General features: G+C 40.8%; 1 protein-coding gene across 1 annotated transcript in view; it reads left to right on the forward strand.

Moving 5' to 3' along the window:
* DIP2C (DIP2 disco-interacting protein 2 homolog C (Drosophila)) overlaps positions 1 to 21,987 on the forward strand; it is a gene marked incomplete at its 5' end in the record, with an annotated part of 112,069 nt that overhangs the window by 54,293 nt on the left and 35,789 nt on the right. Inside the window, 7 exons of the mRNA XM_010142772.1 lie at positions 192 to 315; positions 1,935 to 2,056; positions 4,783 to 4,894; positions 5,009 to 5,118; positions 7,873 to 8,003; positions 18,348 to 18,516; positions 19,458 to 19,628. Of these exons, the coding sequence (XP_010141074.1) occupies positions 192 to 315; positions 1,935 to 2,056; positions 4,783 to 4,894; positions 5,009 to 5,118; positions 7,873 to 8,003; positions 18,348 to 18,516; positions 19,458 to 19,628 (939 nt within the window). The remainder of the gene's footprint in view (positions 1 to 191; positions 316 to 1,934; positions 2,057 to 4,782; positions 4,895 to 5,008; positions 5,119 to 7,872; positions 8,004 to 18,347; positions 18,517 to 19,457; positions 19,629 to 21,987) is intronic.

Consider the following 21,987-nt stretch of genomic DNA (forward strand, 5'->3'; position numbering starts at 1 on the left):
CGTTCCTCTGCTTTACAAATGTCTTTTTGCCTTCCAGCTACAGTTTGGCATAAGGCTGAAGGTTTCTGTATTTAAGTTGTTTGCATGATGTTGTGGCTACACCTCATCCAGTAACTTCTAAGCTGCAGAGGAGAATAGAGTTCCAGCACAGTGCATTATCTTCTGTGACGTTTATCTTTCTTCTTCTGCAGGGGACAATAGCCAACTCACTAACATGTGTCCAGCTACATAAACGAGCTGAGAAGATAGCTGTCATGTTGATGGAAAGGGGACATTTGCAAGATGGAGACCATGTGGCTTTGGTTTACCCACCAGGTAAAGAACTGTCTTGTTCGGTACCTTGTTAGTCCCAAAAGTTTACCAAGATGCTTCAGAACAGTGCTGCATTGGTGGTGTTACCAACCTGTGAAACAGTTTAGTTGGAAAAACATAAAATATTCATTTACTTTTTGTACATTTCTTTGAAGTTAGTCAAATGTATTTATTGTGTATGCTCATAGATGTTATTTCTTTGGGTTCAGATTAAGATTAACCTGTGCTTTTAAAACCTGTGTCTTATAAGCAGTCAAATTTAATGCTTTTCTTTTAATTTGCTGGAAATGTACTATTTTATGAGCACAGCTCTGCTAAAATATTCCAGCGGCTGAGTGTTCTTAGATTCACCTGTTGAATCCCGTCTTGGAAGTGCTGCATTTCATGAGGGTACAGCAGCAGTATCTAGGAGGTAATTAATGGATTTTTAGAGCAGAAATATGGTGAATAAATAGCAGATAATTAAGAAACACCATGTGATAATCACTACTTTCTTTTTAGATTTAACCTAGATAGCTCCCTGGGATTGGATTTTCATCCTTTGACATAAGGGTTTTAAGCTAGTGCTAACTACTACCATGTTTGACATTTGCTGAAATTATTTCTGATCTAGTGCTGCTCTTTCATCTTTAGCATTTCATGTGTGTTGGTGAAATAAACAGTCTGATTTAAGGTCTGTGTTGTGGTATTTGTTTTGTGAGGGCCGCAAGATACTAGTGAAATGTTTGTAGTTTATAGGATTAATTTCTCAGCAGTTAAGATGAGAAAACCTTTCCCACAAAAGAAGACTAGTATTATAACTTAAATTTTTATTTTTTGTATTACACTTCCCATGAATAAAGCATTTTATTGAAGGAACAATAACCTACCAGTATTGCAGATCCTTTTCCACTGAAAGAAAACAGCCCCAGTTGTCAACACAGCCTGTGTGCAGCACCAGGGAGCTATCAAACAACAGTATCCAAGGGTTCTTTGTGCTGTTGTCTGTTCAGCCTCCTCAGATAGCCTCAAGTGTGTTTGCTGCCCACAATCTCTAACCTGCAGTCAATATTTATATATGGAGCAACACCTAATTTTATGTTAGAAGCAAGATTTCAAAATCATGACTCCCTTTTTCACTGTAAAACTTCAGGTGGGTGAGTCAAAGCTGCATATCTGAGGTTAAAAATGATGAGAAAGTATTTAATGAAACCTCCAGATGCTCTTTCTGCAGCTGATATGAACAGGCATTATCCTACCTCACCCTTTTGCTGGGGCATCCCTCTTCTTGTAGACTCTCATTTGTCTGTAAATGTGAAATCAGGAAGATAATTAATCTGTAGAAGTCAGTCTTTTTAACAGGTTACTTCCTGATCATGAAAGTGGAGTTCACCTGAATGATATCTGGCTGCAGCTTTGTGTGTCGCCTTTGGTTTTTCATGCTCAGAAGAACAGTACAATTGAAAGGAACCACTGAAGCTGAACAAATACTGACAAGGGGCTGAAAAAGTAGTCTGTTAAAGAGCTTAGTTGTTCATTTAACCTTCCGAGTTGAGTTCCAAGTAATATTTATGCTGACATAGGTGTCTGTGATTAAATGATTTGATTTTCAGGGGAGGGTTTTTGTTTTGTTCTTCATGCAGGAATAGACCTGATTGCCGCATTTTATGGATGCCTGTATGCAGGCTGTGTGCCAATAACAGTTCGACCTCCACATCCCCAGAACATAGCTACCACATTACCTACGGTGAAGATGATTGTGGAGGTGAGCAGACACCTGGAAGTGCACGAGTAGATTAAATGGGCGATGGGTTTGCGTAGTCTGTAGTAACAGTAACTTAAGTGACTGGTGGTATAGACTGAAGAGTTGTATTCCTTCCAAAGATTCAGGACTTCAAGGCGTTGTGGAGACAACACTGCTTGACAGCATGCAACCTCCTGACTTCCGCTGTCGCATTTTGCCGCAGTTGTACTACTCCTTTTCAGAAGTGTATTTGAAGCGCTTTCTTGTACTTAGCTGTATGCCAAGAGCGGTAGGATTCCTCACCTGGCAACGCTGCGCTGACTATTGAGAAAAATCCCGGTGCAAAGCTTAGCTTGACCTGATGGTGATTTCTGCTCAGCTCTGTACATCCCACTGTTTCACAGCTTGAAGCAGTTTCAAACTTCTGCTGTGAAGGTGTTGGTCAGTATTTTGTTTCATCCCAAGACCTGTTACTCAGACTTCTTCATTCAGTGCTTTCTTTTGGTATTTTCACCGTATCTAATAACGTTTAGTCTAAATATTTATCTAATAATGTTTAGTTGCACATAAATAAGTGCACTCTGCTTGTTCCTGAGGGAATTAAAATGGTTGCAGAGAGAGAGCCTTTTACATCTGGCGGTTTCTAATCTCTTGAATTGAATTTTGAGTCTCTCAAAAAACAATTTGGAGCAAATGTGATTTTAACATTTCTAATTAATGTTGATAGTTTCAAGTAGTAAGTACGAGAGAAAGTTAGAATTTGTGGCTTTCCTTATGGCATCAGATGCCACAAAGTATCAGCAGAGGTGTGAGAAATTGTCCTGTTGTCACCAGGGTTCTCATTATTTAATATTTTGGCACTGAGCTTTTAAACAGCAATTGTTAAAATTTAGAAGTGATGAAAAATGTGTTATTTTGTTTTTCCTTTGATGCTTAATAGCCAAACTAGATCTGTTTGGTTTCATGATGGAAAACTAGGACGGGTCTAAGCTGATTTGTAATCATTGTCTCTTCAATAGACTAACATCAAGTGCAATGTTGACATTTATTAGCCATATTAATGCCAGGTTGACTTAAAAGCCTCTTCGCTCTGTATTACATAAGATTTTCCTTCATTTGAAGAGGGATGACCTGTAGAAATTAAAATATTGAGACAGTTCCTTCAGTCCCAATGCAATTACCCAAATTTCTGGTGCGGTGAGGTCAAAAGCTGCTCTGACATGCTGTATGTCCACATAGCACCTTCTGAAGTCACTAAGAATTGCTTTGAGCAAAATTTGGCCTGCATAATTGTGTTTTGGTGAAGAACTGGTAATAGTATAATATTACTGATCATTATTGAGCCCCACCTGGAGCAGTCGCTAACCTGTAGCTAAACGGTCTTCTTTCTCCTTCCCACCATCCCTATATGTTTACCGCTGACTTGCTGTTCTCCAGACATGGACGTTCTGTATTTTAATGATCCTCCTGATAATAATATAACTCTTGAGAGAGCCAGTAACTACCAACTCTTGAAATTCCTTTTGTTTCACGGCTTTGCTATATTCCAAATCAAGATTTCCATAGATTAAAATTAGCTAGGTAAGAATTACCTTACCTTGCCTTGCCTTGCCATGACAGTGACGTGATTGGAATGAGAGATGCTGCAGTGGCTTCAACTTCAATTTTAGCTTGAAATATTTAGACTTTCAGTACAGAGAAATCATGGGGTTAGAGGAAGTAAGCAGAGCTTGTTGTCAATGCTTGTATGTTCCTAATTTCCTCATGTGCTCTATAAAGTTGACCTATAAAGTTGGCCTCCGTGAGATTGCTGTTAACGGAAGCTGATCTCTTCTGCTTGGTGGTAAATTTCAGTGTGCAATTGCCTTAGGCTGAACAAGTTGGTGTGCAATGAAACGTTTCAGATTCCTTAGAGAAAAAAAATGTTAGCAATATTTGCACAGTTTCTCAAAGTTCCGGAAAAGAGGAAGGATGCTGCCTTTTGAGTTTTCCTTCTGTACTCTCTTTAGTGATTAGCAGTGTTTGTCTGAATATTGCCTTAAATATATTAATTTTTATATTCAGTAAGAAGTATTCTTGTAGTTGCTACTTACGAATTTTTAAAATAGTAAATCTAAAAGGAGAACACCTTCAGCATGTGTCATCTAAAATTCAGTGCAGATGGTATTTTCAATAAACTCACCATTTAATTTCTTAGTGCAACTTGCAGAATTTCTGGTCTAGAGCTACTTTTGCCAATACCAGAAGAGTTCCCAGTGGTTTATCACTAGCACAGGAATTGGAAATATATGACTAACATAAAATTTCCTTAAGATAGATAGTTAACTTATTAGTATAAATGTCAGGCTAGATTTAGGTTCATGTGAAAATACTGTTTAGAAACCGAGATGTATTGGCATCACATAGGAACTGGTTTGGTCACAGCCTTTAGTCCTGGCATTCTGGGTTAATAACTGATATAATGTTCTGGAGAAGTCACGTTTTCACTGTTATGGTGCCTTTAGTTTAGAGTATTACAACACTCTTCTCAAAGCGCAATTTTCCTGTAATTTGTAAAACTCACATGACTTTGTCTTCTTTGTGGGTTGCATTTTTTATGCATCTTTCTGCCTCGTGATTGGAAAACGTAAGACAAATATACCTGTGTCCTGTTCTGGCAGAAAATAAATCATGGTTTTGTTCATTTTCATGGGAGAATTGATCCGTAACCCATTGCATTATTATTTATTTATTTATTAAATCCCTAGGTGAGCCGATCTGCCTGCTTAATGACTACACAGTTAATATGTAAATTGTTACGGTCAAGAGAGGCAGCAGCAGCAGTAGATGTCAGAACATGGCCCCCAGTACTAGATACAGGTGAGTACGGGGGCTAGGGGACCTCTGTGTCTTCTTTTATCGTTGTACTTGTCAAGCACTCGAGGTCTATCTGTCATGGGAGTAAGACACACACATTTTCTTTGTTTCCACTAGATGATTTGCCAAAGAAGCGGCCTGCACAGATCTACAAACCTTCTAACCCTGAAACGCTTGCTTACCTTGACTTCAGTGTCTCCACAACTGGCATGCTAGCAGGGGTAAAGGTAGGGACTTCTTGTAAAAGCTGACCCTCTTGCTATCGTGCCTGGCTGGCAGGGTACAATGCTCCTGATTTGTAACTCCTCTTGATTTTTGGTAATAGAAATTGAATTGCTTCCTCCGTTGCAGTCATTATTTGATTCCATTAATATTAAATTAATTCTTCTATGCTCACTATGTACTATGTGTGGCAACTTTAGCTCCTCCTCGCCTCCTCAGACTAAAAATTTCATTCTGATACCCCTGCGGATAGCTCACTAGCGTGTCTGCCAGAAGCATTCTTCAACTGACACGTCTATTATTTCCATTTTACGAAGGAGATGAGACTCAGTTATCCTTTTTCTACTTGTTCCAGTGCCCATTCATTATTTCCTCCTTATTGCATCTCAACTACTGGCCATTGGTTTTCAATATTCTCTTCTTCATGGCATTTAAGGGAACTGCTGATGTCTCTGGTGTATTCATCTGCTATAATACTAGAGTAAGCAGCAAAAAATTTGTTGATGGATTTGTTCGATAAGGTCAGGCATTTTGAGATTTTTAATTCTCTGTTTTGCCATTTTCTCCAACCCTCTGGCCGCAATTCATCAAAGCTGTTCTACTTTGCTGCTAACTTAGGTGTCATTCTAGTGTTGGTTTCACACGCAGGCAGGGCTAAAATCACTTTTATACTTACCTGTTACTTCCTTACTCCTGTCTGTTGCATATCCAAGGAGTATGATCACCTCAGCAATCTCTGATGCCATATCATGCTTATAGCCTATACTGAATTCCTTATACCCTTTTGCATCATCCGTCTATTTTCAGAAGCTGGCAACATGCTTTATTAACAGAGAAAGCATCATTTTCCCAGTTTTCACATGGAGAATTTGAGGCAAAGAGCAGTGAATTGACCAGCCTGAGGTTGGCCGATGTTAAATGGCTGAGCTGGCTGATGGTCATATTGGATGCTCCTGGAAGATTCATTTCATGTAACTTTACACAGCTACAGTGCCTACAGATGTGCACTAGCCATTGGCTTTCTCAATAGTCGCAGAGAGAAGCAGGGACTTTCAGGGCGTAATTTATCTGACTTATCTGAACATTTATTTTGGAATGGGATGAATGTCATGTAAGTCTTCATTACTTTGGAAGAGAGCCTTGAATGCTTGTTTCAGATGCAGTTATCCATACTAAATCAGGTCTGAATTCCACCTTATCAGACTTGCAGAAATGACTACTAACTGTGCAAAGTCTGATTTGCAAAGCTTCAAAGGTGGTCAAAGGCAGGACAAGTCAACACGCCTTTTCTTAATGTGGCTGGAGGAAAGTCTAGATAAATCTGTCAAGGAATTCTTGATTAGCTTCTGATATCTGATATCTGGGTCACACACCCTTCAGATCACTGACTCAGCAAGTTTATGTAAACAGTTATCTGCTAGATCATCAGTAGTGATTAGTTAATTATAAAAGGATCTTAGGAGGCCACAAGGCTTATATTCATAATGCAGTGGTGCTAAATTAAAGAAATGGGTAAACAACTTACGTGGCTTCTGAAAAATTGCTAAATGTTTTGTAATCACTTTGGAAGTCCTAGATTCCGCTTGTGTCTACTCTCAAATTTTTCAGTAGCTTGCACCCAGTACAGTGTAAAAATTCACAGAATAACACCAACTCTGGACCTATAGAGTTCATTTTAATCCTGTGTGAAGAAGTGGTCTTGACTCAACTAGAGTAGAATTAATCTCTGCCAACTGCAGATGATTACTGCATGGACACCTGTTTTGAGCTGACCCTTTTGCTTCACTTTGAACATGTCCAGCCTTAGTTAAGGCTGTCACTGGCAGTGAAGAAAGTCAGTTCTGGGGCTTTATTCCCCTGTTTACCTTAAGATCAAATGAATTTTATATTCCAATTGCCTGTTCCACTGCACTGACTCTTAACAGTGTATAAGGCAGCTAGCTCGGTATATGGCAGAGATCAAAGGTTAGATCAGTTAAATCGTATCCAGGCTGTATTTCTATTTAATAACAGAGAGGACAAAGAATAAAAAGTGTAATTCTGTTCCCACTATGGTTAGAACTTCTAAGCCAGGATGGGTGAGTGTGAGGAAACACCACAACACTAGAAAGAAAATCAGAATATTTTCCTTTTGATCAGTTTTTTTATTTCTATTTTCTGTTTTATCTAAGAGCTTTCTTACCAAGATTTTAAGAGCCTGTTTCTCATTTAGGAGCTGGATATCATGAAGGCATTTTTCAGAACCTTTCCTAAGTTTATTGAGGATCTTTATCACTGAATGATTAGGTCCTTAGTACTGCGTGCAAAATCCTCTTCCATTTAAAAAGTGCACTGGCAGTTTTTATTTATTGTATTAAGAAATATGTACTTAGAAATATGTTGCTTGTGATCAACAAAAATATTTCCTTCAGATCCTGCAGTCATCCATTAGTTTGTTCTTTCAGAAAGTTTAGCTTGTTATCATTAGCTTTATATACAGCTTGGAGCACATCTTTAAACCACTCGCAGCTTTCTCCCTAAATCATTTCAAACCTATCATTCATTCTGTCTCCCATCCCCTTTCAGTTATTTGGATGCCCCCTTGAAGGAAGATTATGATTTCTTGGGTATAAATTACATGTATGTTTACACTGAGCACAACGTCGATATTTATTTGTTTTCTTTATTGTGTAACTGATTTAAGCACTTGGCGCAGTTTGGGAATGAGCGTTCCAAATGGCATCATTGATCATTTTAATTACTTTGCTGTTGTCTTTCAGATGTCTCATGCAGCCACTAGTGCCTTTTGTCGTTCTATTAAGCTGCAGTGTGAGCTTTATCCCTCCAGAGAAGTCGCTATCTGCTTGGACCCCTACTGTGGACTTGGGTTTGTCCTCTGGTGCCTCTGCAGGTGAGGTTTCTCCTCAGCCTTTTGAAATGCCTTTTACATTGTACTGTAACACAACAAAATCGATGATGTGAGTGATACAAGGACCGGAAGAACAGACAGTACCTCTGGGACTGACACGGGCAACTGGAATTGCGGAGAGCTCTGTGGAGAGTACTGTATGGAGAATATGCTTGCTTTGAGCGGGGCATGGCCATAGGTGTTTAGACTTAGGAGTACGGAGCATCACACAGCTGCTCATTGACCTCCTGCTTTTCTACTGCTGGTTCTGCAGAGTCTTGTTAGGTTTATTTGTTGAAGACAGCACTCTGCCAATATTACCTTAAGGAAGTGATTTCCTGGTGTCCTCTTCTTCATTCTCTCATCAGACAACACAAGTAGGTATCAGGGACTTCCTCATTTGTGGGCCTTACGGATGTGATCTTTGCAGAGACATGAAGTGTGTTTTCTTGCAGAAGGATGCTTCTATGGCAGTAGCAAAGCTATCAGAACAGAACATTTCTAGCGAGATGTGAATCAGCTCTTTTTGTTAATAAGAAGTTTTGAAATTTAACAGTTCTGTCGATCTCTGTACTCCGGGGAAGTTACAGTTCAGCACTGGAAGCAGTTCCATCAATATGTTTTTTACATCAGCTGGGTCGATGCAGACGCAGAGGAGAAGAGCTATGGGAGTGTTAATGGAGCACATTTTTATGAAGGCGTCTTAGAGTCACAGTAGTCTGACATCTTTGCTTCCTCCATAGAAAGGTGTTAGCAGAACTGGTATTCTTACTTATTAAAATGAAGATAATGCAGGGCAATAAAAGTACACTGCATAAAATTTACCAATCTACTCAGTACCTGAAGGAAGCATTATTTTGTAACAGCTGAAACAATTTGTTTTCAGCAATTATTGTTTATTTTAAAGTAGGCTATTGCTTTCTTTGTTTTGAAAAATCATTTTATTTCAATGTCTTGCTTCCCCAACACAAAAATAAAAATATTGAGGCTGCAAAAAACCTCGGAAAACCTTTCCAAAATTTTGATAAATCACTCTGTTTAAGTTAGAATTTTAAAATGTTAATTTTTTTTTTTTTTAAGTCAGTTGAATATTTCTTATATAGACTTATGTGTTCCAGCATGCCCTGGTGTCAACACTGTTAGGCCTTCGCTCTGCTTGGAACTAAGCCAAATCTGCTGTGGTGCATTCGGTGAGACCAGGGAAGGACGATAGAGCACCATAAGGAGACTTCTGCTAAAGAATGTGTTATTGTATGGCATAATGTTGGGACCTGGAGCGTCAAAGAACATCTTCTGTGAAATATCATGATAGAGCTGTAAAATACAGACAAACGTTGACCTCTGCAAAACCCAAGTAACTTGCAGTGCCCTCGACTCTACTGAAAAAATTCTTATTTCCTCCAGAGCCACATTTGCAACAAATAAGTATGCGCTGCCCTTAGGTCCTTCGCCGTACTGATAGTATCCGGCCTTTTAGAAGGAAATATTCTTTATGACTGGCAAGCGAATAAAGCAGCAAACAGTTGGGGGAAAGCAATCAAGGTCTGTGCCCCTCTGTAGCTTATAGAAAGACTAGAAAACTTTAAGCCATTTTGAAAGAAGAGAAAGGGAACAGGGTGCTGGAGGAACTGAGATCAGGCCAGCAACACTCTAATCTTATGAACCATCGTGTCAGTCTCTTCGTTGCCACTGATCCCCTGTTCCTATAAAACCAGAAAAATTGCAGGCTGCTTGAATGCGACTGTCATCTAGATACGGATCAGATACAGCTTCATTAATTCCTCTTACAAGCTTTATTTCCATTTCATTGCTGTTTTAGAAATGAGTGTTATTTCATGTGATAGCAAAAAAATACATCCTGGAAGTTATTAGACTCTTCCCAACTTAAAACTTGGCAACTTTGCATTTTACTCTTGGTAGTCTAGCATACCCAAATTCTCCCCAACATTTTACCGCCCAGATTTCTGCTTCAGAGGATTCTCCTGTAAAGTTGTGATTGTCTGTCATCACTCCTGTTAACTGAATTAATTCTTTTAATCACATCTGGAACTGAAATTAGTTCTTCAATTTTTGATCAGCTAGGGGGTTTTTGAGAGTTAAATGGCACCTCTTAGTTTTAGGAACCCAGCACAAAGAGAAAGCAACCTCACGTGCTGGTGCAGTTAAAGTGACAAGTACATTTTAGTCCCTTTATTAATTAGACCAAAGGAAACACTGACTAAGGAATGAAAGAAAAACTAACATTTTATCCCCGTTGTAGGTGCTTAGATGTTGTACTGGCCTGCTCCACTGCGGTCCCCCAGAATGCCCCATTCTGTGAGGTCAAACTACTTAGGAAAGCTGCTGGAGCAGGGAGCCAGCCCTTTGGTAAGTTTGGAATATATTGCGTAGTTTTGCAAAGTTTTTATTTTTAAAAAAATTTATTATTTTATGGCCTAAAGGGTATAAAATAATAAAGAAAAGAAACCTTGCAAAGCAGAGCAATACATTAAAAAAAAAAAAAAAAACAAAAAAACAAGGCATTTCCCTCTAAACTGGCTGCATGCTCCAGCAGGGTTTCCTTGGAACCTTTGTTGTCACTGAACGGCACATTCTGGGTGTGACGGGAGTCATCAGACCCATGTGAGTTCACAAACCCCAAAGTTCCTAATGTTAACAGATTCTTCCTAATGACTCAATAAAATAATACATTGGTTTTGCATTTTTTTCTGTAATAATCTCATTTATCCATTCTGAGAGGGCGATCCTAGTATTCTGACTTGTGTGGCATTGCTTCTTAAAATGTATTACATTCTTTAAAAGAAAAATAATTCAGTGTCATCCAATGTAAAAAAAAATCAATACTAAATCCTATTGTTCGAAAATGCTTCCTGAAATTAAGATGTCCCTGTCTTAATGCTCTCACTGTGAGGCAGAATAGAGCATTCTACTGTTCATTAATGAGGATTTACTTAATTGACAGTAGCTGAGTGATACAATAGAATAAGATTTTTCCCTCCTTTTTTGCCCAGCTAAGACAACCCATATCGCAGTTCTGCCTTCACTACTGGAAGATAGAATTGTCCTCACTGAAATTAAAATTAACTACGTTAATAATTTTAAACAAAATTTATAGATACTCTCAGAAACTGAGATCTTAATAGTGCAAGTCAGTAAGACTCAGACTGGACCAGAGGAACTGAATATTCCAGTCCGGAGTCGTCGTCATCATCATCATCATCATCATGATGGCTTGGCTTTGCGGATGAAGATTTGGGAAGGGCTTTACCCACGCTTACTGCAAGCGCACTGATGGCTGAAAAGGGCAATGCAGGATAGGCAAGACCAGTTGCAAAGAGCACACCGGAAGGTCTCCTTGGGTGGTACAGTCGAGGCGCGGTTCTTTCTGCGCTGTCTTTTCTCCTCAAGACTGATTCTACGCGTGCTCTCAAAGGAGGCAGCAGCGTTATGTATGGTGTGTCTCCAAATCTCCCGATTGGAGGCCAGGGTGGACCACTGATGGTGGTCAATATGGCCTAGGCTGAGGTGTTGTTTCAGGGAGTCCTTATATCTCCTCTTTGGAGCTCTTCTCCTGCGGCAGCCGGTGGCTAGTTCACCGTAGAACACAATCTTAGGGAGGCGGTGATCCACCGTCCTGGAGACGTGCCCTGTCCAGCGCAGCTGCGTTTTCAGCAACATGGCCTCAATGCTGGTGACCTCTGCCTGTTCAAGGACAGCAACGTTAGTCACGTAGTCAGTCCAGTGGATGTTTGGGATTGTCTGGAGGCAGCGCTGATGGAAGCGTTCGAGGAGTCGCAGGTGGTGCCGGTAGATGACCCATGGTGGCCACACAATAAATAACGTGAATGCTGTTAAATGGTCCTGGGAAGGCTTTCCAGGTAAGGTGCAGTGAAGTGGCTTTCTCCTGTCCTGCTCTTGCTGTCTCTGCTCCAGAGCCACAAGCTGAAGTCCCCAGTGGTGCTGCTGGGTAGATTCTGCAGCAAGAGACTGTAAGGTTTCTTATTAACCAGATAGGTGGAATTGTGCAAGCAGTAAGCACAGAACTGCAGCATTAACTGCATTTTAGAAAACTTCACTGTGCTAGGGCTTGTTAATTATTGATAGGTTTCTTAGGCTGACTCGGAGATATCTGGCAGGCACGAGCATTTCACCCAATTTCCAGCCTGTTTGTAGCAAATTAAAGGCAAGACTGCGTAAGGAAGCATAAATGCTACATCAGAGAAGGAGAATTCTGACGTGGGAAGTGAAGGATATGAACATGACCATCTCTCGTGTGTTTTGCAAAGTGTGTAACTGGGGCTGGAGGAATGTAAGTTTGTGTCTGCCCACACAGTGCCGCGTGCCCGTTTCCCGTGGAGTCTTTAGCCAGTGGCAATTTGTGGAAGAGGCACTTTGCATTTTTTCCACATTACAATACATCTGTTAAACCCGTCTCAAGTCTAGAAGGTTCAAGGGCAGCTGAAAGCCCCGAGTTCTGCACTGCAAGTTCCGCACTACATTGACAGACTAACTCCACTGGCTCTGTAGACCTCCCTGTGCATGGCAGAGTAACTGGGGCAGGAGAGGTGGTGCTAAGGCACCACCTGACTCGTGTTCAAGTCTGAGAAGTGTCTTATAAATACAAACTGTGCTGTAATGAATGGAGACGTATGCATTTAGCCTCTGCCTGCCTTAGGATGTCTCTAGCGCTGGTGCCAACAGAAATGGCACGGCTGTCTGCATCTTCCAGTCAGCCTCATGCTGCGTGTTCTCTATGCAGGGCAAGATGGTCATCTTCCTTTTTTAATTCAACACAAAATACAAACAGCGGCCAAAATTTTAAAACTTGCTCGAGTGCTTTAAGTATTTAGACAAAGGGGCTTTGTGTTGAAACGGCCTTGAGCACTCTAGTTCCACCAAATGTATGATTCTCTCTCCTGGTGCTCCCGGCTGATGTGCTTGTGCACCCGAGCAGTCAACAACACGCTTCCCAGTCAGAAGTTACGCAGCAGTTCAGAAGTGCCTGGGAGCAACCTGTATCCGTGTTAGAAGGCTTCTCATGTGAGGCTCAGAGACTGCTGAAACACGTCTCTGAAAGGAGAGGTTAAAGCCTTTCGAAGACATGCCGGTAGTAAGTTCAAGTTAACCACTGGCTCTCATTGTGGGCAGGCAGCGCTGTCCCAGAAGGTGGTGCAGGCACTACAGGAACAAAATGCTGGCATTTCAGCGTGAAATGAAGACACAAGGGTAGCAGATCGGGGTGCGAGCACCGGAGCTTGAGTTAAACCAAGGCATTGGGTTATGGCGCCGCTCTCACCCGCTCCCAGTACCCTGATGCGAAAGTTGTAACGACTGGACCTATTGTCAGCAGCAGAAGCCTATCAAGATTTAGGGGTGAGATCTTTTCCTCTCTGGAGAAATCTACGTGCCCTACGCAGTGATGCCTTTTGCTGTACATTAGTTAAACTTCTTAGTGGGTTACCTCTGTCTCTCCAGTACCGATTGCTTGTCTGCCTACCATGTGCAGTCTTGCTGTCAGTGCACTGTATGCCAGCTGGACATCTTTGGACCCTGCAGCTGGTGTGACATCCTTTACTTGTTCTTCCAAAGCCCCTTTTCTGTGCATGTAGTGGGTCTCCAGGAGAAATGAAGATTTAATTTTGGCCCAAATCCTGTGAAGCCTAAATCAGACATATGCCCACTCTTCTCTGTGGCCGCTACCGTCCTTCCTACAAGCTCTGGCTCAGATGATTGTGAAGGTTTTTCTCAGTCCCCTCAGGTTCCCTCAGCATGCAGACTCTTTACAGACTTTGAATTATGGGTATGGTAACTCAATTATTTCAGTCTCTCCCAAACGCCCGATTCCCTTGACTGTCCGTCATCACTAAATGCCATGTATCATCTGTAGAAATGCAGAAACTAAATGCATGTACTTACAAGACTCAACAGTACCTTCCTGCCTCCTGTAGTTAAGCAGGAAACAGCTCATATCACCTGAGGAGGACACCAGAAGTAAGGGCAGTGGCAGATCAGTAGCCTGCCAGGATGCAATTGCAAATTTCAGTTACCATTTGTCAGCATTTATTGCCCTGCTGAAATTTCTGGAACTATAATAAAACCTCAGACTTTACTGTTAATCTGTCTCAGCACAACATGGGGTAAATCTTTGGTCCAGTGGAACAGTTAGGTGCCAAGATGTCCTTCCAGGCATCTCTGAATGCTGCCAAAACAGCCTGCCAGGCAGTGAAACCAGTGTTGTGATCAGATGGTACCGTCATACCAAAATACGTCCTGGTGCATTTAACTGGAGTATTCATGTCCTTGGGCAGCCCTTGCTTAGTGCAGGCAGACAAGGCTCTCGCTTACTGCCAAAGTCCAAGGCTTTGACCACCACATGAATACTCTTTTCTTCCCCCTAAAGGAAGACAGCATTTCTAAAAGGAGATCTTCCACTTCAGCCACCACTGCATTTCACTCTGCTTCTGCACCCAAAAAGTCATTACGACAAGATAATGAAGGGGTGCTCTCCTTTTTTGCTTCTTTTCTGACTGCTCCTTTTGCATTTTCTGAAAATGTTGGAGACTGATAAATAGATGTTATCCCGGTTTGAGCTAGAACAGCACTAATTCTGTTCAGTGATTTTACTTTCCAGCTCAGTCTCTTCTAAGGGATGGCACTTTCTGAAGTTAACGGTGTATTTGTGCAGACAGTGTCTGCTTCTAGCAGTGATAACACTTGGTGTTTACAGTCACTACCAGGGACTGGGGTGCAGAACGGCTCTTGCTTGTACTTGCTCCTGTGCAGACCAAGGTCACTGCTAAATCCTGTGTGCCACGGTGGGGGTGCAGTAAGTTAGAGGCAGCATCTGAGGGGAGGAGCGGACAGGACAGGTGACCCTACACTGACCACAAGGTGTTCCGTTCCATCCCATGCACATCATACTTGGTATAAAGCTGAGGGATCACAGGGCTCAAGCTCTCTTCTTCAATGGCCAGCATCCAAGGAGAACTCTGTCCATTCTGCCTTCAATCCCAATCCATGCAATCCTGAATCCAGTTCCAGAATCCAGCTCCTGCATCCGGTTCCTGTCTGCCACTGAGCCCAGCCTGGGCCTTCCCCAGCACCTGCCCATATCTAGGTGGGGACCATATCTAGCTTTATCCAGCATTTACAAAGCAGCCTTCCACAAGTGCAGTGTGTTCAAGCACATGGTCCTCTTCTTAATTGTTGGCATCCATACTAAGCAGACACTGTAACATCTCACAGTGATTTGAAACCACCAGAGTGGTAGAAATGTTTCAACCAGCTATACATGGGAGCATCCTTTTTTTCTTCTCAGCTTCTCTCCGCCATTACATTGCTGACATACAGCTTCTCAGGGGTTAACTTGAAAGTATAAAGTCTGCAAATTTGCAAGGATATATGGCTACTAGGAATGTTTTGTTGCTTGGACTGGTTCACAAAACCTGCATAATGGTTCTGAGATTGAGGTGAGCCAGCTTATGAGTGACATTGTGGTGGCCAGGTGCTGCATGAACCACTTTCGCTGTGGAACTGGCACATTCACCCCAGAAACATGCCTTTGTCATTCTTCTAGTTCCACCAACTCCTCTGGCAAATCAGATGGTGAGCATGGGTTATTAAACCACATCTCGGTAGGCAAAGACTGTGGTGGTCATCAAGTTGCCAGCACGGTATAATACTTCTGTAGGTTTCTGTGCTGTAGGCAAGAGCACACAGCTGAGGCTCTGCACTGTGGAAAGTTTCCTTCCTGATACCTATTTCCGGCTGATCTGCAGTTTAATTCTTGGTATTTCTGAGACATTGGAAGACTCAGAAAAGGTACTAGCAACATTTTCATTTATTTCAGTCAAATCAGAGTGATTTGGGGTTTTTTTAGTCAAAAGTCTGATCACGCGAGTGTTTGTTTTGCTCAGTCTGGAGAAGATGGGGTTATTTTGCATCCAATCCTCATGCTTTGCTGCATGGCTGCTGGAGGGAGGTTAAGAGCAAACACAAGTATCTTTCTTACCTGTCCAGCAGAAGTTGATCAAGAGGGAGATAGTTCACCCCCACTCCTTAGTGTTGCTGAGGGAGAAAAGATTTGTCTTTGGTAGAAATTTTATTCCCTAATGCTACTATTTTGGACTATTTGCTGGTAAAACGCACTTGGAATAAATTTTCTGTCCTACTGAAAGTAGTGCAGCTCTTTCCTCCCTTATTCCTGTGGAGCTTGAGTGGGCATTTTTCAGCACAGGGATAAAGTTTATTCCTTTGATTTTGTTTTTATTTTGGGGTGTTCTGCCCAGTTGAATAAGCAGCACTTAAGGGTTCTCAGTGTGGTTCTGTTTAATAATTCCCCCACATTTGATCCCTTGGCAGCTTGTTTATTATTGTGTAGATTCTTTTTTCTCCTGATACTGGTTGCAACTAGAGGAGTTCTGGGCTGGGAGGAAGGGATTAATGCTGAATCTCTGTATAATGTATTCATACAGATTGGAGCCCATCACAAGTTCTTACTCAAATGGTTACAGCTTTCTGTTTGTAATAAGCATTATGTAATTACCAGACAGATCACACACCTTGATTGTTTGTGGGGCCCTAACTTTAAATTTGTGAAGAACTAAGACTTTTTGGTCTTCTCTGAAAAACTGAATATAATCCGCTGAGAAAGAAAGAGTGAAATAATATTTATAGTAAAAACTGTTACCTCTCCCTAGCGGGGTTTGATCTGTCACATGAGCACAGGGCATACTCCTTTCAGGCTTGGGTACCTTTGCCAACATCTCTTTTCATGTGTTTATGAAGCATATGCTCAAGGTTCAGTCACACTTTATTCTGAGTCCATAAAAGAAACATAAAAGCATAATGTTTCATTTGACCGTCCTGTGCTATGGTCATTATGTCGGCTGTATCCAAGAACACATTGCGTCGTGGCAAGTCCCTAGTCATGAGTCATCAAGAGTGGTGTAACTGTGGACAAGCAGTCAAAGATAAAATTTTTTGTGTATGATAGATTAAATTGTTTGAACTGTGGTTCATCCATATTCTATGAATCTTCTGGCTCTTAATCCCACAGAGACCTAAACTATTTGGATTATTAACTGCCATTGTGGCTGGACTTGTACACATTTTATGCCTTTATCACACCAAGACATCCAGTCACACAAACCTTGGTCTAAATTGCACAACTTTTGAAAGTACTCTCATCTGAGTTTGTGGTGAGCGGAGACACTCACTCACCAAAGAGGGAAGCTGTGTGAGCAGCCCGTCTTCGGGAATTGCAGAGGTGTGTGTCTTCTTCCTGATGTCAAATGTTACAGAGACAGTCATATTCCATTTGAGCATTCCAGTAAAGTTCCATTTTGTGTCTTACCTCTGGCACTTAGATTTGAAAACATGAGCTTTACTTTACCCTGCTGGCATTTCAAGTTTTCAAGTCACAAATGGATTTCTCTCATGTGCATCATTAATCTCAGGGGCTTTATGATTCTTTCTCGGAACTTCTGTGATTCAGGAGTTTTATGCTATGACTGTTCCATTTTGAAATACCTACAAATCACAAATTAAGATGTGAGGGAACAGTAAAATTGGTGGTACATCAGCCTGTCTGAGATGAGTGAACAACATAGGACCCACAGGAAATAAAGACATCAAATTGGGAATATTTTTTTCCCTTGGGGAGAATCTTGGGTACCAGAGAAATTAGCTCTGACATAATTGTTTCCTTCAAGAACCCTGATAAGTGCCTTTTTTCAATACTCATGCTCACTGGATAACCAGTAAAGAAGAGATGTCGTATATTTGGGTTTAAAAGTTCATAAAACTTTCACAAGAAGAAATTTAAAGTCACAAGGGTTTTTAAATTGGGGCCAGATTTACTTCCTTGAAAATGATTGCGAAGCACTTGCTTGCCTCAGCAGGAGAGAGGTTATTTCCATATTAAGTAATTGAGTACACTTTTAATCAAGGTATCTTAAAATGCTAATTACTCAATCTGAATTATTTGTCAGCAACACATAATTTCTGTTGATATTATAATACTGTTTATTAGCACCATTAATAACGAAGCTATTTTGCTCTCTTTAGTACAGTTCTAACAGCAAAGTCCATGGGCATATTGAGTAAATTAGGATTGTAGCAGCCTGCAGTTCTGCCTGCAGTCCTTATGATTCCTCACAGGCTCTGAAGGTATAGCAAAAAACAGGGTTAAACTGCGTGTTAAACTATTGGACATGTAGAGCACTGCAAGACATTACATGGTTCATCCAGTGCTGTAATAAGCTTTCTACTCTAGCACCCCATCGCTTGTAGACACCTGTGGACACGGGCATTTAGTGTGTGTTAATGACTCTTGTGTCTTTACAGCGTTTATTCAGGACACCAGTCTATTTTGATTCCTCCCTCAGAACTGGAGACCAATCCCGCTCTGTGGCTTCTTGCCGTGAGTCAATACAAAGTGAGGGACACTTTTTGTTCCTATTCGGTCATGGAGCTTTGTACCAAGGGACTTGGTTCGCAAACAGAGTCACTGAAGGTGAGTAATTCCGTGGTCCTGAGCAACCTGTCTTCTGCATGGTCTGAAAGCTTTCCCTAGTGGCTGAACTAAATGTGTGCAGTGAGGAGAAAATCATTGGAAGGCAAGGGCAGCTTCCACAGAAACCGTGTTACTCCTTGCCAAAGGCTATATATGAATATCAGTCATTCTCTTGCAGATCATAAGGCTTTTAAACATGAAGGAAGGGCTTTTATTTACCTAAGCATTTTGATCTGTGTTGCAGCCACTGTTGATAGGCAAGTGTTGGAAAACAGAGGTGTAAATGTCCAAGAGGCCCAATGAGTATTATATTGTATGTTATGCTTTATGAATGCCCTGATTATATGAAGTAGTAGTTTGGTTTTGACCCTTGTTTAATAATCCTGTACTTAAAAGTACTGTATTGTTTCAACTGGATTGTCTGCAGCGGTGAGAGTGGGCAAGTGTGGTATCTCCTTTTTTTCCCTCCATAATTAAAAGCCAGGTAGCCAGTTACATTTCTGAAACCATCTAGAATTTCCAGTATGTTACTGAAAAAAAATTAGATCTTGGGAGACTGGTATTTATGATGTCCTCAGCCCTTACCATCTTCATATAATAATTTCCTAATCAGTTTTTCCAAGGCTAGACACCGCTTCCCATTTCCTATTATTCACTGGCTTCCTGAATTAATACTGAGAAATAGCATTCCCTCCTTTCAGAATTAGCATACCCATCCCTTCCTACACGCTGACGTTGAGATGACAAGCAAGTATGTTTGCTTTTCTACAGCTGTTAAACTGTCATCTGGCCATCCAGCCTCCAGGAAAGATGGAAATTATACTGGCACCTTAGCATCTATTCTGCTGTTCCTCTTGAATCATAACACCTACATAATACACTTAAATAGTGCTAACTGTTTTTCATTAAATCTGCCCATTTGTGGCTTTTGTTAATTTTAGGCAAGAGGACTGGACCTTTCACGTGTACGGACATGTGTAGTAGTGGCTGAAGAACGACCTCGGATAGCTCTTACTCAGTCGTTTTCAAAATTGTTTAAAGACCTTGGTCTCCATCCACGGGCTGTCAGCACATCACTTGGCTGTAGAGTTAACCTGGCAATATGTTTGCAGGTAGGATTTTTCAATCCTTAAGCTCAAAACTGTTTTTAAAAAATGGTTTTCAGTAAGAAGCATTTGTTATATTTCCTTTGGCTGCTTGGTTGTAGACATACTAAGAAAGTGAATGTAGTACTTAATGCTCTTGCATATACAGGTTGTAAATATCTGTTACTTTGTCATCTATTCATCCCTCTCATGTTGCAGTCATAGCATTTATTCTGCCCATGAATGCAGTAATTCAGAAAAGCACGTGGTAGTGACAGAATGCGTGTTCTGTACTCCAAAAATAGGCTTTAGTCATGTAATGTAAAATCCAGTTTCCAAGTGCTTACTTTAGTAAGCCAAATGGATTCCTTCTGTTTATGAAATAATTTCAACCATTACTTAATTAACTAGATATATATTTTCTGCACACAGTTTATTGCTTACAATGGAAAATTTGTTTGCTACATCTCCTTCATTCTGATATTGAAGCAGGTACCCAGGGATAATATAGGATTTAACTTTCAATCTCCAGGTATCTATTGACCATGATTTTAAGGACAGATGGAGTACTGTAGCTATATGGTCTGAATTTTTGAATAGCTTCTAGGTTATCACCCAGCGACAGCTGCACCGAACAGATAGTTTTGGGCTGATCTATAGTATATTATTATATCTTTTAGGACTCTGAGTGATGGAAGTTAACTTCCCTTTTTAGAGTGTTCAATTTTTAACTAATTTTGCCTTCTTTCTTGTTTAAATTTATCTGGCATTAGATTTTGGCATTTTTAATTTTATCTCATTTTTTCTAATCTAGAAAAAAGAATCTGATTTCTATCATGACTCTAATCTTAGTCTTCGATAACCATCTCAGTCTTTGATAAACAGACAGAGAATCTTAAGACATGCTTTCCTGATCTGTGTCTCATTTTTATGACTCCTGATCTCTTTCTGTCCTTCCAAATCTGGTATCAAAACTTCACATATTAGTCCTGTAATAATGCCACGGGTATCCTACTCAGATGTAATGTGATTTCTGACTTAATAATCTTTTTAAATAATACAAGAACCATCATCTGCATTGCCAGCTGCTTTGGCTGGGACATTCTTTATCCATTTGGTCACCTACCATGTCTCTAACCTCTTCAAAGTCACTGTCTCCCCGGTAGAACTTGCCTGTACTGTATATGGGGCATCCCGTATTTCAAATCTGGCAGTTACCTGTAGTTTACATTAAAGGATTTCTAATGCGTGTAACATGCATAATTGCTTAGGTGTGGAAGCTAGAACAGATCTTCTCAGTGACTCTGCAAATAAGATATTTGTTATTCTTTCCTTGAATGTAAATTTAAATACTTCTATTTTACCTCAAAAATATGACAAATACAGGTTATGGCTTCAGCACAGACCAGTATGTCTGTGTGTTATGTCTGCCTTAGCCTCTTGCCCTGTTCAACATCACTGAAGAATCCTGGTTTTCATCAGACCATAGCTAAAGGTGACCTTGTAGTTCAGCATGTGACCAGAATACGAATACAGAAGGTGTGCCACGTCTTCAGTACTGTTTGCTTTCTCTCTGACTACCAGCAGAGTATCCCTTCAGCCCAGGGTGGCTTTAATTATTATTATCAAGCATATGACAAGGCAAAGCTGAGCAGGGTTAAAAGTCATTCTGTATCCCAGAGGTAGAGTTCTTTAGTTCAACATTCTGTAATTGCCACCATAAATATTCTCCAGGAATAAAAGTTTAAGAAAATCTGTAGGATCAAAAGCAGCACTTGAATCTCTCAAAACCGTTTTGCCCTAATAAAACTTTGTAAGTAGTCTTGAGAGAAAATGTTTTCTAGGTTAGAAACACCTTTGAACTCAAGCAAAATCTTCCTCCATTTTTCTGTCATTGACTTGATACAAAAAGTGCTGACTGAGGTTTCAAAATATCTTCTGCTGAATGTTTCTTTGCAAGAATACAGGCCTCTTCATTTCTTCCTCCATGTCCAGAGTCCTGGTGATGTCAAGGCAGAGAAGACAACTCAGAAAACATCTAGGAAATCTTTAGGCCCTCCCACCTGAGAGAGAACAATGCGATGGTACCAGTTTAGGCCAGTTAGCAGTTGCAGGTTGGTGTGCTTTCCCAGTCAGCAACCCAATCAAGCTTAAACGCTTTTCTGGAAGGGCACCACAGGCAGCAAGGACACTACTTTCCCTTGAGTAGAAAGGGAATACAGAGGAGAAGGAGATGAGCTGGGTAACTTGTTAACAATATTTTTCTGAATTTCTCCTGTTTCTTTAGCCATTTTGAAGTGCTCATGGGATGTCTTTCACAGAGGAGGGGGAGGAGGGAAGTGGTGGCATACCTTCATGGCTGACTGTGCCGACTTTCCCTCCATAT

Source organism: Buceros rhinoceros, unplaced genomic scaffold (assembly GCF_000710305.1).
Source record: "Buceros rhinoceros silvestris isolate BGI_N320 unplaced genomic scaffold, ASM71030v1 scaffold6709, whole genome shotgun sequence".
Classification (NCBI taxonomy): Eukaryota; Metazoa; Chordata; class Aves; order Bucerotiformes; family Bucerotidae; genus Buceros; species Buceros rhinoceros.